Source organism: Miscanthus floridulus, chromosome 12 (assembly GCF_019320115.1).
Source record: "Miscanthus floridulus cultivar M001 chromosome 12, ASM1932011v1, whole genome shotgun sequence".
NCBI classification, from domain to species: domain Eukaryota; kingdom Viridiplantae; phylum Streptophyta; class Magnoliopsida; order Poales; family Poaceae; genus Miscanthus; species Miscanthus floridulus.
This window is the reverse complement of record NC_089591.1, coordinates 46,783,889-46,796,973: the sequence shown is the minus strand read 5'-3', so window position 1 is coordinate 46,796,973 and position 13,085 is coordinate 46,783,889. Positions and strand designations below refer to the sequence as shown.

At 43.0% G+C, this 13,085-nt stretch overlaps 1 protein-coding gene and 1 pseudogene across 1 annotated transcript; one reads left to right on the top strand and one right to left on the bottom strand.

Moving 5' to 3' along the window:
* Window positions 1–243: 243 nt before the first annotated feature.
* LOC136498264 (uncharacterized) lies at window positions 244–5,414 on the top strand. Its single transcript, XM_066494210.1, has 11 exons — window positions 244–447; window positions 1,355–1,515; window positions 1,663–1,835; window positions 2,457–2,815; window positions 2,887–2,959; window positions 3,071–3,411; window positions 3,494–3,568; window positions 3,644–3,970; window positions 4,111–4,272; window positions 4,347–4,435; window positions 4,997–5,414. The coding sequence occupies exons 2-11, from the start codon at window positions 1,403–1,405 to the stop codon at window positions 5,142–5,144; spliced, it is 1,860 nt and encodes a 619-aa protein (XP_066350307.1). The 5' UTR covers window positions 244–447; window positions 1,355–1,402; the 3' UTR covers window positions 5,145–5,414.
* Window positions 5,415–5,723: 309 nt separating this feature from the next.
* On the bottom strand, window positions 5,724–11,259 carry LOC136495340 (uncharacterized; annotated as a pseudogene).
* Window positions 11,260–13,085: the final 1,826 nt, after the last annotated feature.

Genomic DNA, 13,085 nt, shown 5'->3' with positions numbered 1-13,085 from the left:
ATATGTAGAAGTCTTCGATATGCTACACTGCATTATGTGTTCTAGACTTTCTAAAGAAGGGGTAACACATTTCTCAAACTCCATCCAGCCCCAACGTGATTATGTGACTAAATAACCGCAAAGCCGAGGTACCTTCCTGCAAAAACGCTCACCAGAGATTAAGCGAGCAACGGTCCGTTCAACCGCTATAAATGTCGTCCGTCGTTCCTTCTCCCGTTTCTCTGCCTCGCCCCTGTTCTCCAATCTCCCTCCCTCGCCCAAGTCCAAAGCTCGAGCGCCAAGCGCTCGGAGCTTTCCCGAGCTACGCCTTCACCCCCGCGCCGCGGCGCGCGCGTGTCCGCTCCCGCGCCCCGCCGTACCTCTCCCGTCGCTGCAGCTCCTCCTCGACGCTGCGGACCCCCGCACCACCGCCGTCCTCCGGCCGTGCCGTACCAGCGAAACTTGTCGGTGAGACCCGTGAACCTTGCCCTCGTTTCTGTGCGACGTTCTTTCTTGCGTGTTAGAGCGTGCAAAATGACCTTTTCCGTGAGTTTTGAGTCTCCTGATGGCTGATACCCTTGTGGGTCTGCTTGAGACTTTGAGTGGGAATGGTTCAGGGTTTAATCGGTGGCAGGCGTGGGTTAAGGTGGGCTAGGGTTCTAAGGCGGCTTCTGGGGGGTTTCTGATGCGATCTGTGTAATGGGCAGGGTTTTTTTTTTCTTCTGAATCGAGTTTTGTGGGGGTTTGAGGCGCTTATCCGCCCGGCAATTGACGATTTGAGTGTGGGGGTCGGTGATCACAAGGGTCATTGGGGGCGTTTGCTGGTTCTTTGGAATTCGCATTGAATTGTCATAGTACATTGTTGTGCGTTTGTGTGTTTCTTGATCTTTGGCTTGAAAGAGATCTCGAGTCGGCGAGTGGAGCCAGAGTATGAATACTGCCTGTGCCTTGCATCTTGTGTGAAACATGGCTGTTGTCATTTATGCTTCTGGATGAAAGGTGTTATTATTGATGTAATCAAAGCAACTTCTTTGCTTGATGGTTTTCTGCTTCTATATCAGTCTTTCAGATATTAAGTTTGCTGATAATTGTTCTTTTCGATTTCTCTTAAATAACAGACTTTGACACAGAAACAATGTGGAACCTTGTGTGTTAATTAATAGATTTGATTACTTAATGACACCATAAAATATGCCAAAATAACATATACGTGTACATTGCTGCACAAATACTTCGACATTTATCTGGATTTACAAGCTAACCATGCCCCTTTTTATGGTATTCATGATTTTATCTGTGTGGTTGTGATGGCCAGGGGCATAGAGATCTCAATGAAGAACGTTGTATAACAACTGTAAACTGTTGGCTTTTGCAGGTGTCAAATAACTTGTGCCTTTTGTAGAGGTTCTATAACAGGAATCCAATGCCCCTCCTAAAGAGAACCCCTTTCTCCTTACTGGAACCACCAAAGGACTTGGATCCTAATGAGAAGGTGTTCCAAGTTGAGCTCACTAAGGAGATATTCCGAGATTATCAGTATCCTTTTGCATACCATTATTTCTATCTAACTTATTTATACCTGATATGAATAAAAGCTTTTAATCAAATTGGAATTCTTATAGCTCTCACACTTGCCTTTGATTATATTTCAGAAATATGTTTGTGTCCTTGACTATTGAATAGGGAATACTTGAATAGGTTGGATCTTTACCGTCAAAATATCTGGACATGTAAGGTGTCTGGAAAGTCTAAACTTACCTACAAGGAAGCTTTGGTCTGTGAGCAACAAGCTGCAGCGAAGGCTCAACAGTTGCCAAAAGAGCGGATGGCTCCTGTTCTCCAGATGATTCAGCACAGTTGGGCCAATCTTCTTTCTGACCCTTTTCTCATTTAGTGATGTTATTGTGATTCTAGACTGCAATGCTTGCCATATTATTTTTATTTCTTAACACTGCACACTGTTGGTCTTTATCCAAGTTGACCGAGCATTTATGTGTTTTCTGCTAATTAAAGCTATATGGAGCTAATATTATTTGAAATATATATTATCCATGGTTTGAATACTATGACAAGTTTAGATTCCATGGAATTCTTTATATTGGACATTTTTCATTTAGTGAACTGACAAGTCTTACTTATACCTGGTGTTATTTTCCTTTGGACCGTTCACTGTTAATTTTGCTTGCTAAATTTCGTGACATATTGCCTTTCAAGATGTTTCCTTGGGGGGTATAATCCCAGATCATTGTAATAAATTTCTAAATGAATTGTAATGTGTCAAGCAAATCCCTACATATAGAGCAACATACTTAGTCAATATTGCCCACTTAGTAACTCTGAACTGAAAGGTGTTTTCCATTGTACTGTCACAAATCATTGATCTACTGTGTGAAGAGGAAAAAACTTTTGTTACTTGTATTATATTGCATTTCTTAAATGTTCTTTTAATGGACTGGATTTTTCTGCTACAACTTCAGGCACTCTTAGCTTGACTGATCTTGTCAACAAAGTATACAGTAGTCTGCTATTGGATCTTTTTGAAGGACTAGAATTGCATGCTAAAAAGGATGGGTCTGAGGCTGCTTGCAAGATCTTGAAGGTTATAAGCTCTGGTGGGACCAAGTCATACGAAGTGGGTTGGATTGGTAAAGGCAATGAAGTAATCAACACTTCAGTGGTCAAAGCTGATGATCTGATTCGCAAGAAGGCACCTGCTAGTCGTAATGCACTGAAAATTTTTATTAGGGATTCGACATCAGAAACTTCTCCATGGACACTACATGCAGATCTTGCAAAGAAATATGGGATACCCACTGAGGTCCCAGTAGATATTATGGTAAACATATTTTTAAAATTCCTTTGTTCGCTTCCATATTATCATGTCTCTAAATCAAGAATGGCTCACAGAATGGTGAAGGCTTGAACAAAGGGAGGAAAAGATTTGTAAATGAAGAAGATGCCAGCAAAAAGTTGAAGAAAGGTGATTTAGCATGTATCCATGCCATTTATTTCAGTTTATACAATTTTAAATGGTTTTCGTACTACTGTTTTCTGGGAGGTTTCTTACTTTGCACTTTTCATTTGATTACAGATCAGCTAGTAGAACTGCCGGTTAAATATCCAATTGATGATCTTTTAGTAAAGCCTGCAGCAGATGACCCCATTTTGTCAAATAGACCTCCACTATCTAAAGATTTCAGAGTACCTGTAGATTCTGTGGGTGATCTCCTTATGGTCTGGGACTTCTGTTTGTCATTCGGGAGGGTTCTATGCTTGTCACCATTTTCCCTGTCAGATCTGGAGAATGCAATTTGCACCAAAGAAAGTAGCATTGTTCTTGTGGTAGAAATACATTCTGCACTTCTCCGCTTGCTCATTAAAGATCAGAGTGAATATTTTACAATTCTCCAGAACAAGAAAAAGATACTAAAGGTAATTTCTTCTCATAATGTAGGTGGTGTCAAGCACTCTTGTCTTTCTTTTTCTCTCTAAAGTTGCTTGAATGTTTCCTTAGGTAACGTTTGTCAAATGGTCTGAGTATCTATGCAATTTCCTGGAGATGATAAGCAAAGAAGAGTTCTCTGGTAAGGTGTCAACTATACGAAGGGGTAGTTATGGTCTTCTTGAGACTCGTCTGAAGCTTAAAACCTAAGGGAATGGTAAGGTGTCAACTATACGAAGGGGTAGTTATGGTCTTCTTGAGACTCGTCTGAAGCTTAAAATTCTAAGGGAATTGGTAGAGGAAGCCATTACAACTTCTTCTGTGCGAGAGAAAATAGATGAACAGATTGACCAGCAAGGAGCACTTGTAGCTGCAAGAAAAGCAGATGCTAGAAAGAATAGGGAAGAGAAACTTAACGTGGAAGGGGTAGCAGAAAACAGAAGAAATCACACTGATAATACACTAGATGGTGACAGGCCTCCTAAAGGTCAGCGTAGGGGGGAAGAACGAGAGGACTTGAACATTTTATCTTCCAGCAAAATGTTTCTGGTGAGAACTGAGAATGCATAGCCTTTTTATAAGCTTTCATGTGCTCTTGTTGATTCTCACATCTGTACATGCATTTATCTGCTAAAACTATTCATGACAAAGGTCTTGTTTGTCTGTGTTTTTGCTTTATATTTTTATAGAGAAGGCACCCTGAAACAGAAATGGAGCAGCAATCTGTACTACCCAGTCGTCTTGGAAAAGACAGATTTTATAACAGGTATTGGTTCTTTATGTGCGAAGGAAGACTTTTTGTTGAAAGTGCAGATTCCAGAGAGTGGGGTTACTACAGCACTAAGGAAGAGGTGATTGCTTTACTACCATGGAGATCCCTGTCTGGCTTTCTGGTTGTAACAATTTTGTCAATTTTTACTAACAGCTTGATGCACTCCTTGGATCATTCAACATCAAAGGCATAAGGGAGAGAGCACTCAAGCGTCAGCTTGACAAGCTCTATGATAAGATAAGGTGCGTTAAGTTCTTTTTGTGTGTATGCTGTATTAATCGTTTCAAGAACACCATGGATCAATGGATGGTCAGGGCTGATATTGACTAGCACAAGTCTTTTTGCATAATATTTTATTATTTATTAGTATAGTATTGGCCTTTCCAAGACCCTTTTTTTTTCTGGACACAGATGAATTCATGGCATTGTGGTTTGCTATGCATAGTTTTAAAAGTAGTTTAGCTACAAGGAAGATATGAATTTTTCTGATGCATTCTGGATCCTGAAAAATATTTGATATAGCTCTTAATAAGCATTGGTTCTCTCTTCGGTTGAACAAGTGTGCTGTGCATGTTTTCTATTTACCGTGAGTCTTCTGAGCGTGTTTATTTTCTTTAGTTACAAATTGAGCATGATCCAAACCTTTGTTTGAACTCCACGTTTCCCTGAAACTGCTGGCCAACTTTTTGCTACTTGGGTACACTTAGGTTTTAAGCTGTTATACACAACAGCTGGTCTGTGGTGAAAGTTTTGCTCTTAATCCTGCAAATTAACTTCTGGTTTCCCCCCTTTTGCTGATACAGTAATGCTCTGGAAAGTAGATTGAAGGACGCCCAACAGAAAATGTTGCTTCATCAAGACAAGGAAGTGCGGCGTTCCAGTCGTCTACATGCCCAACAAAAAGAGGATATGTCATTCCTCGAGTATGTCAACAAATGGAAACAAAAATGAGCCAGTCGTTGCTAGCATCGGTCTTTCCTTAGTGACCTACTGTTTTGTGGTACAACTTAAAGAAATGAGATCTCGTCATTCAGAGCTTCTGGAAGATTAGCCGAAGGTTCTCTAGTTTTTGGAAACATTTCTGCAGCTCAAATTCAAGCTGCATGCCAAGTTACATTTTTTTTCCTTTCTCTCATCGGAGATGTTAGCTGAGAGCTAAACATACTATTGGTAGGGCCGTATGTGTAGTCCCCATTCTCCAATCAGCATTTGATGAATTGATAGTTGGGCAAGTTCCATCTCATTCACATCCTGCTGTATTGTTCGTGTGCACTCCTCTGCGTGATATTACCGATGGTATTATGCACAGCACAGTTGACCCCTGGAGTCTTGAGCATGAGTGCACCTGTGCATGACAGCCACGCAAGTTCAGGGCTGCCCTTACCTTGCAGGTACCAAGTTCGAGTGTCTATGCTACGGTGCATTTTTCTTTCTCATATTTGACGATAGTTGTATAAGAGAATGGTAAAGTTATACTTCAACCAAATTTAAGTCGTCGACTGAAACAAGCGATATGTGCAGCACAACAACTTACAAGCAATTATTTACATTATTTCAGTTCTAAAATCAAACAAGGTGCCACAATTTACATTTCCAGATGCGTTTTAGCATCCACCCTTCGAGCCTGACTAAATTCTGGTGAAAGGGCATCCATATTCGCCCAGCTCACCAGAATTCTTCACATCCTGAACTGCCTACGGACCAATCAACAACTATAAATTGCTGTACAACGCCATATCTCCCACCCCACCCAGTGGAACATTGAATTTACACTTTGACCGTCTGTAATTATATTCACAAAAGCCAAACCATTCACATTCACACCAGAGCTTTGTACCACGGGCCGTGGACCTTCTCCGATACCATTGCCACCTTGATCAGCACCTCAGCAGCCTTCAACACCCTGTCAACAACCTTGGCGGCACCGATGCGGCGCAAAGCCGCGTCCGCCAGCTTCTGGCCCTTGGGACTGCTGCCACCTAAGACGATGCCACGGAAGGCGCAGTAGACCGCACGGGAGACCTTCTTGAAGACCACGTCACCAGGCTGGAGACTCTTGAGGAACACCTGGGTGATCATCTGCATCCTGGACTGAATCTTCTCCTCTGATGGTGAGCCAACTGAGGCTGATGCATTGAGCCATCGCCTGCACAATCTCTTCCGTGCCGGCATCAGGTGAGCTGTCCAGTATGTTTGTGAGAGCCTTGAAGAGTTCTGAGATAGCGTTTTCCAGTTCCAGAGGAGTGGCCTTCGAGTTCTCGCTCATCAGAACTTGGCGCAGGACGAGCATGCTGCACAAATAATACAATTTGGATGGATCAATTTGGACGCATCAAACAGTTCAATCTTTCTAACAGACGAGGCCAAAGGATCAAACAATTTACCTTGTGGCGATCACGATCACCTGTTGGAATTGACTCTGCACGGCCCTCAGCCTCAGCAGATTAATCTGAAAACTTTCAGGAGTTGACTGCAATTGCAAGCCCTCCACTACTACTGATAAGTTGCAACAGGCCAATCCTTATCAGCTTGTCAAGCTTCTCACCCTTGCACTCTGGTTGACCAGAGGTGTCTGCTACAGAAGAAGATGGCTGCCCTACTGGAGCTACATGGCCAGCTCGGAGTACCGGAACAAGGGCAGAAGCCTGTCCTGCTGATGGCATTATTGAAAGACAGTCTGAATGTTCACTCCATTCTACTTCCGCAATGTTCTTTGATGTCAAAATCCATTGCAGAGTTAGGGGAAGAGAAGCTGATGCATTCTCAGGAGGTCCATAGTGATCAGCGAAAGCCTTTTGCAGGTACTCCACCCCAGCCGATTCTTTTATGATCTGTTGCATCATCTGGATACGTGCTTTACTCACTTCTGCTTGCAGTTCCTGTTTTGCAAAGGATTGTGTTAGAATCCCCATAATATTCATTCCGATAAGAAAGTCTAGGAATAATCAATATGTTAATATTTATAACAAGAAACATACCTTTATTTCTTCCAGGATGAAACGCAGGCCCTTGATAACAGCAATGGCAAATGAGTTGATGCCATTGTCATTAACTTCAGAATTTGTAGACAATTCACTCAATAATTTATCATGATTTTTCTTCATTTCATCCTCCTTTGCAGCAGCAGAGAGCTTGCGAACCATATCCAGAGAATACTGCAAAATCTGCCCCAAGTATTGTGCATCCTGGGAACCTGACCCAAGTACCTGAGACAGAATTTCAAGGTCAATGTTCTCAAGAATTTTCTCCTTCCATTCTTTTGGAGCCAGGTCATGCAACGAATCCCTCACTTCCTTTACTAAGTTGATCAGTTGACTATAATCAGGTCTTTCTCCTCTCATGGAGTTGGTGACCATATCCCAAAAAGCTTTCTCCATGGTTTCTCTCACTTTCTTCTGGAACTCCTCAGCAGTACTAGCACTATCAGACCTGCCAGCGAAAGCACTGGCATCCTCATGAAGCATCTCATTGACCATTTGTTCATTCTCTGTCGGCTGCTTTGCTGGTGATGAACTGACTGATGATGAAGAAGCACCAAACAGAGAACGGACAACAGAGCTTGTTCCAACAGCATTTGTCCTGGAACTTTCATTAACCTCAGGAAGTGGGACCTTCCCAGACGAATTAATGCTCAAAGGGGTAGATACATTTGCAACAGGTGCTGCTAATGGACTCCCATTCTCCTTTGCTTCAAAGAACTTTGATCTCGTATCCAAAAGAGCAGAGTTCATCCTCTCAAGGCCAGCATCACCACTCAGGTGCTGAACCTTCTCACGTAAAAGCTTTTGATCATCAGTAACCTGTTTCTGAACTGCCTTCATGTCATGAGTAAGATTGTTTGGCGAGTGCCCATCTGCAGTTAGCTTGCATGTTTGCATCATTGAAAGCTCAAGCTTGCATGCAGCCCTGACAAGATCTTCCTCCAATAATCTTGCATCTTTTACCTTCCACACCACAAAGCGGTAAAGATACGTGCACCACGCCTTGTCAAAATTAGCCAACTGAATCCTGAACTTCCTCTGGCCAGTAACATCAGATGACTGCCCTGGTCCATCAAGTATTGTCTTAATCAATAGCTCGAACTGCTTGATAAAGTTTGCTGCCGACTCAATAAGCTGTTTCTCCTGCTCGCCTTGCCCACTTAAAACAGCACTGGGATGAGCCAGTATCATGTAAGCGCATAGTACGACCCTCAGTGAGTACCTGGGCAATCTGATGCTTGCTTCAGAACTTTTAGCTGTTCTTTTTACCACTGCCCGAGTTTTTCCTTCTCTGCTAAGGGGAACCTTCCTCCTTGGGGGAGAACCAAGGCGTTTCAGTAGATGATCAACATTTTCCACTGATGAAGATGTTACTGAATGAGAAATGACAAGGCGTTTCTCCAATCGATCAAGTAATGCCTTAGTGGTCTGAAGAACTATAGGAGATTCCATTGACATGGCTAATTTTTCAAAAGGCATACTTTTCACAGACTTCTCATTAATCCCCAAGGCACCATAAGCTTGAACCAAAGCAAATGTTGTCCTCCTGGACTTCACAAATATTCTCCAGTATCTGAAGTACAACAAAATGATAAAAGATATATGATTAATTCCACTCATCAGACAAGGAAAAAAAAAACAAAATATGCACTTGTTGAGAGCCATATCAATACCTTGCTAGCTTTCTTGAGAGGGCATCTGCATGTTTTATGTAATCAGCGTGGGTTGAACCACGAGGACTTCCTCTTTGCTTCAAATACTCAGCCCTCTGCCTCTTCGCCTGTTTCAGTAAGATAATCTCTGAATTTTAGAAACAGAACACAAGGATAAAAAAGGTTCAACATGAACTCAACACATCTATGAAAGTTGAGAATACATACCCTTTGAAGTTTGTTGTCCAGCTGTTCTTTCAGTTTTCTCCTCTCTGATTCTCTCCGGCTGCATACAGTCATGGCAGCTTTTTGGATGCGCAGAAGCCTAGCTTGAGCCTTTGTCTTTTCAGCTTCCAGCAACCTCAGTCGTTTCTTCTCAGCAGCAGCTCGCTTTTGCGAAATTGCAGACCGCACCTGCTCCATGTATTTGCTCTCTGATGTTGCCTTCTGCACCAGGGACCTCGCTGTCCTCTCCTTCAGTGCAGCCCGCTTCTGCATATCTGCATGCAGAAGGCGCATGCGGTTCTCCTCTGCCTGTCGGACACGAGACTCAACTCTGGTCTCAAGTTCTTCCCTTTCCTTCTCGAACCGCATTTCCACGTCATTCTTAGCAGCTTGTCTGAGTTCATCCAACTTGGCGAGTCGGTTCTGTGCCTTCGCCAAGAGGCTTAACCTTTTCTGCTCAGCAGCCAGAAGTTTCGCTTCAAGGCGCTGCCCATGGTCTTCCTCTTGAGAGGACCACGATGGGCTCCGTGGCTTCTTCCTTGCTTTGCAGGCCAACCATTCATGGAATTGCTGAAAAATAACATTCGAACTTATCAATATAAGTTATGCTATACAGCAATCAGTCCGATTCAACTCCACATAGTTGTTTCCTATGATACTTCACTCCCAAAATGAATCGAACAAACAGGAAACACTGAGAACTCTCGAGAACCATCAGACTACGACAAGCCCATCAGAATTGTGGCAAGCCAGAATTCCCCCAACCACCCAGTTGTTAAACAGTTTAGAGTAAATTTAACTGAACAGAACCTACCAAATCACAATTCACATCAATCAACCAACAAAAGTTCCAACCATGTTTCTGGTCACCAAATTTTGCAGAGGTACATGTTTAGCAAGTTACTTCTAAGCCAATCCAAGTTGTCGGTGGTAACCAAACTGCACGTACCAAATTACCATGTTTTTATTACCACTGAATAACAATTACTTGTTGCTAGTATCTGGATTTACTTCTGATTTGTTAAAATAGAAGAATACTTTTTTATATGAACATGCAACTTGGCATATCTCGATGCAGGCAACTAAAAGATAAGCTTAACAGCCGTTGATTACGTTTCCTAAGAACTGCGGATACAGCCAAAAGCCAATATATAACACTATAAAAAAAGAGTCAAAAGACGATGCAAGAAACCGATAGAACCGAGACGTTTACATGGGGACAAAAGAGACGCATTAAGCTGGAGCACGCTAAATCCCGAGGGGTGAGGAAGAATCGAGGCGCAAGGCCGAGCACAAAGGAAAAATTGAGGCACACGTGAATCCGACTTGAGCTCACGACTACCTACCGCGAAAAGAATTCGCCAAAGAATGTTACTTCAACTTCCCCGACGAATCCCAACCACCGAAAAGAAGCTACAAAGGTCACACAAAAACCTCCCACACATTCTCCACCTCTCAATCCCTCGTGCCTACATCCTTGCCAACAAATCGCACCGAGACAAGAGCAAAACAGGTTCTTTTTTGCAATACGAAACTCCAATTCGGAATTAATCGCCTCTGAAATCGCTGAAACAATCGAAAGGGAAAAAAAGCAGCTTCAGAAACAGGCGCAACAACTACCCTGGCCTCGGCTCACCGCACCAGTAAAAAGGATCAAGTACTATCGTGACTGAGATGAATTACTTCGCCTTCACAGTTCACGCCGCAGCCACGCAACCCAACCCCAACTATTTTAGCGAGAAGCAACACGAACCAAACTAACACGCGGGGGAAAGAAAGAAGGAAAAAGAAGCACGAAAGGGACACGTACCTGCCTCCGGAGCTCGGCCTCCCTGAGCCTGGCCTCGATCTCCTCCACGCTCGCCGGCGCCCCGGCGCCGCGCGCCCCCTCCACCAGCCTCGTCCTAATCCGCCGCGGCGGCGCCCTCGCCGCCACCGGTCCTTCCTCCGCTGGTATCTCCATGGCCACCGGCTCCCGCGCCCCCATCATCAATCAAACCCGCCCGCTGATCAACCCAACTCGCCGGCGGAGAGAGACCAATAAGCGGGTTCCCGCAAGCAAGCAACCGCGGCTTCCCTTCCCTCGCCGCCCTTGTCTTTCCTCCGCTGGGACCCCGCTGCGGCGCGCTACTTTACTCTTCCTCCTCTCCCTCTCCGACCCGTTGCCTCGCGAGTAGTTTGTTCCGTTAATGGATGATCGTGCATCGGCACCACTCTCCATTGATATAGGGGGCGAGCTCGTGTGGGAAGCGGTTCGGGAATCTTGAAAGGCGATCGGACGGGCGAGCCGAGTCGGAGATGGACGAGGGCGTTTTGGTAATTTGAGCGGAGTCACGGCGTTAGTCGTTTCCAGACGGTTCGGCAGTTGGGCCCAGTGGGCCGGGGACTTTCTTTCATCGCGGCCTGAGGGTTTGACCAAACTGCCCCTCCCGTGCCTTTCAAGTCCCAAGTCAGTGGCCCTCGTGGCTTTTCAGTAAAGCGAACAGAGGCTGTCCGAGTTGTTTGTTTCGGTTGATTCCCGTTCCAGACAGAGGTTAACATAATGCTGCACAAGGAATTCGTTTTGTTTCCTTTCTAATTAACCGTACTTCCTCTGTCCAGTAAATTTTGCAATCGTAGGACTGGAAGGAGGTAGCAATGCACATGACAAATGACCAAAATACCCTTGTATTTGCTCTGACATACTGACCCAAAGTTCAGTTTTTTATTTTCTTTAGCGTTCTAGGGACATCCGTGGACTGTGAGGAAGAGCAGATCACCAACAGCACAGGGTCTAATGTGGGTCCCCTTGATGTGATAGCCTAGCATGATAGACCCTATGAATTCTACGATTGCAAAATTTGTTGGATAAATTTGAATTCTTAAATTGCAAAATTTACTGGACGGAGGGAGTATGTATATACTTTGGCGCCTCTGACTTCGACTGAACAAGGTTTGAAAGAACAGCGACTTTTTAAGAAATGTGGTCAATGCTATTTTAATACAGTATATCACTTTAAAAAACTGTGCCAAGCAAACAAAAAGTTGAGGTACCAGTAGACAAGTACTCCTTCCTCTCCCTACAAACAGTGTCATTTTAGATTTGAACTCAGTCAATTATTAGGTTTAACTAGATTTATAGAAATATAATATCCAAATAAATTGATTATAAAATATATTTCATGATTAATGTATGATATCTATAAAATATACTAAATGGTACTTGTATAGATTTAGTTAAATTTAATATTGTTTGGCTATTTAAAATGACAATTACAAGTTTTTTGGGGATGGAGGAGTAGACAATAGTTTAATTTTGCGAATTTCTTGTAGTTCTACTAGGCCCTGACCTCTTGGCCTCCCTACACTGGTCACCTCCTCTCCACATAATATCATTATACCATATGTACACTTGCATCATGAGTAATTCCATCATTCTTTTTTATAAAGCGTACATCTATATCAAATTTAAACTTTAATCTTTGATCAATAATTTGAAGGAAAGAAAGAAAGAAGTCTTTGATCAATAATTTAGTTAGCATTTTTTATTATATAATATTAATATGATAGGGTTAGATTTATAATTAAATATACGATTTCATTATCATAAATTTATAAGTATACTAAATCTTGTCTTTCTCTCGACGCCAAGAATTATTTACGTGTCCGGGTCGATCAGAGGTTTGGCTTGCTTCCTCGCCTACGAAATGGATATTGTTGTTTTAAGATTAGCATTGTGACGGAAGTCGTCGGCACGGGTCTTTCCCAATCCTGGCAGAAAGATGTTCTCTGCTTATGGCTCTGGTTGTTGAGAGTCTCCCTCCTTTTTAGTCCGATGCGTTTGAGCAATAGTCCATCCCATCCTCTTGATTTCCAAGTGTCGTGAAAAAAAAATCCAATACGAAAAAGACAGCAACAGCTAGTTAAAATGTAATTTGAGAGATAGTATCATGTTAAATTGTGCCTTGTAAAAGAGAATTGAGGGAGTAAAATATAATCTCTTGGTGTTGCCTCTAGCTAGGATGGTAAGACAAATACTTGATCGTTGAAGGAAC

Excerpts from the sequence above, each read along its gene's own strand:
- LOC136498264 (XM_066494210.1), top strand. The coding sequence starts at position 1,403 with ATGCCCCTCCTAAAGAGAACCCCTTTCTCCTTACTGGAACCACCAAAG. Across the intron at positions 3,569-3,643 it reads AAGAAGAGTTCTCTGGTAAG|GTGTCAACTATACGAAGGGG; the intron begins GTGTCAACTATA and ends GGGAATGGTAAG. Across the intron at positions 3,971-4,110 it reads CTTCCAGCAAAATGTTTCTG|AGAAGGCACCCTGAAACAGA; the intron begins GTGAGAACTGAG and ends ATATTTTTATAG.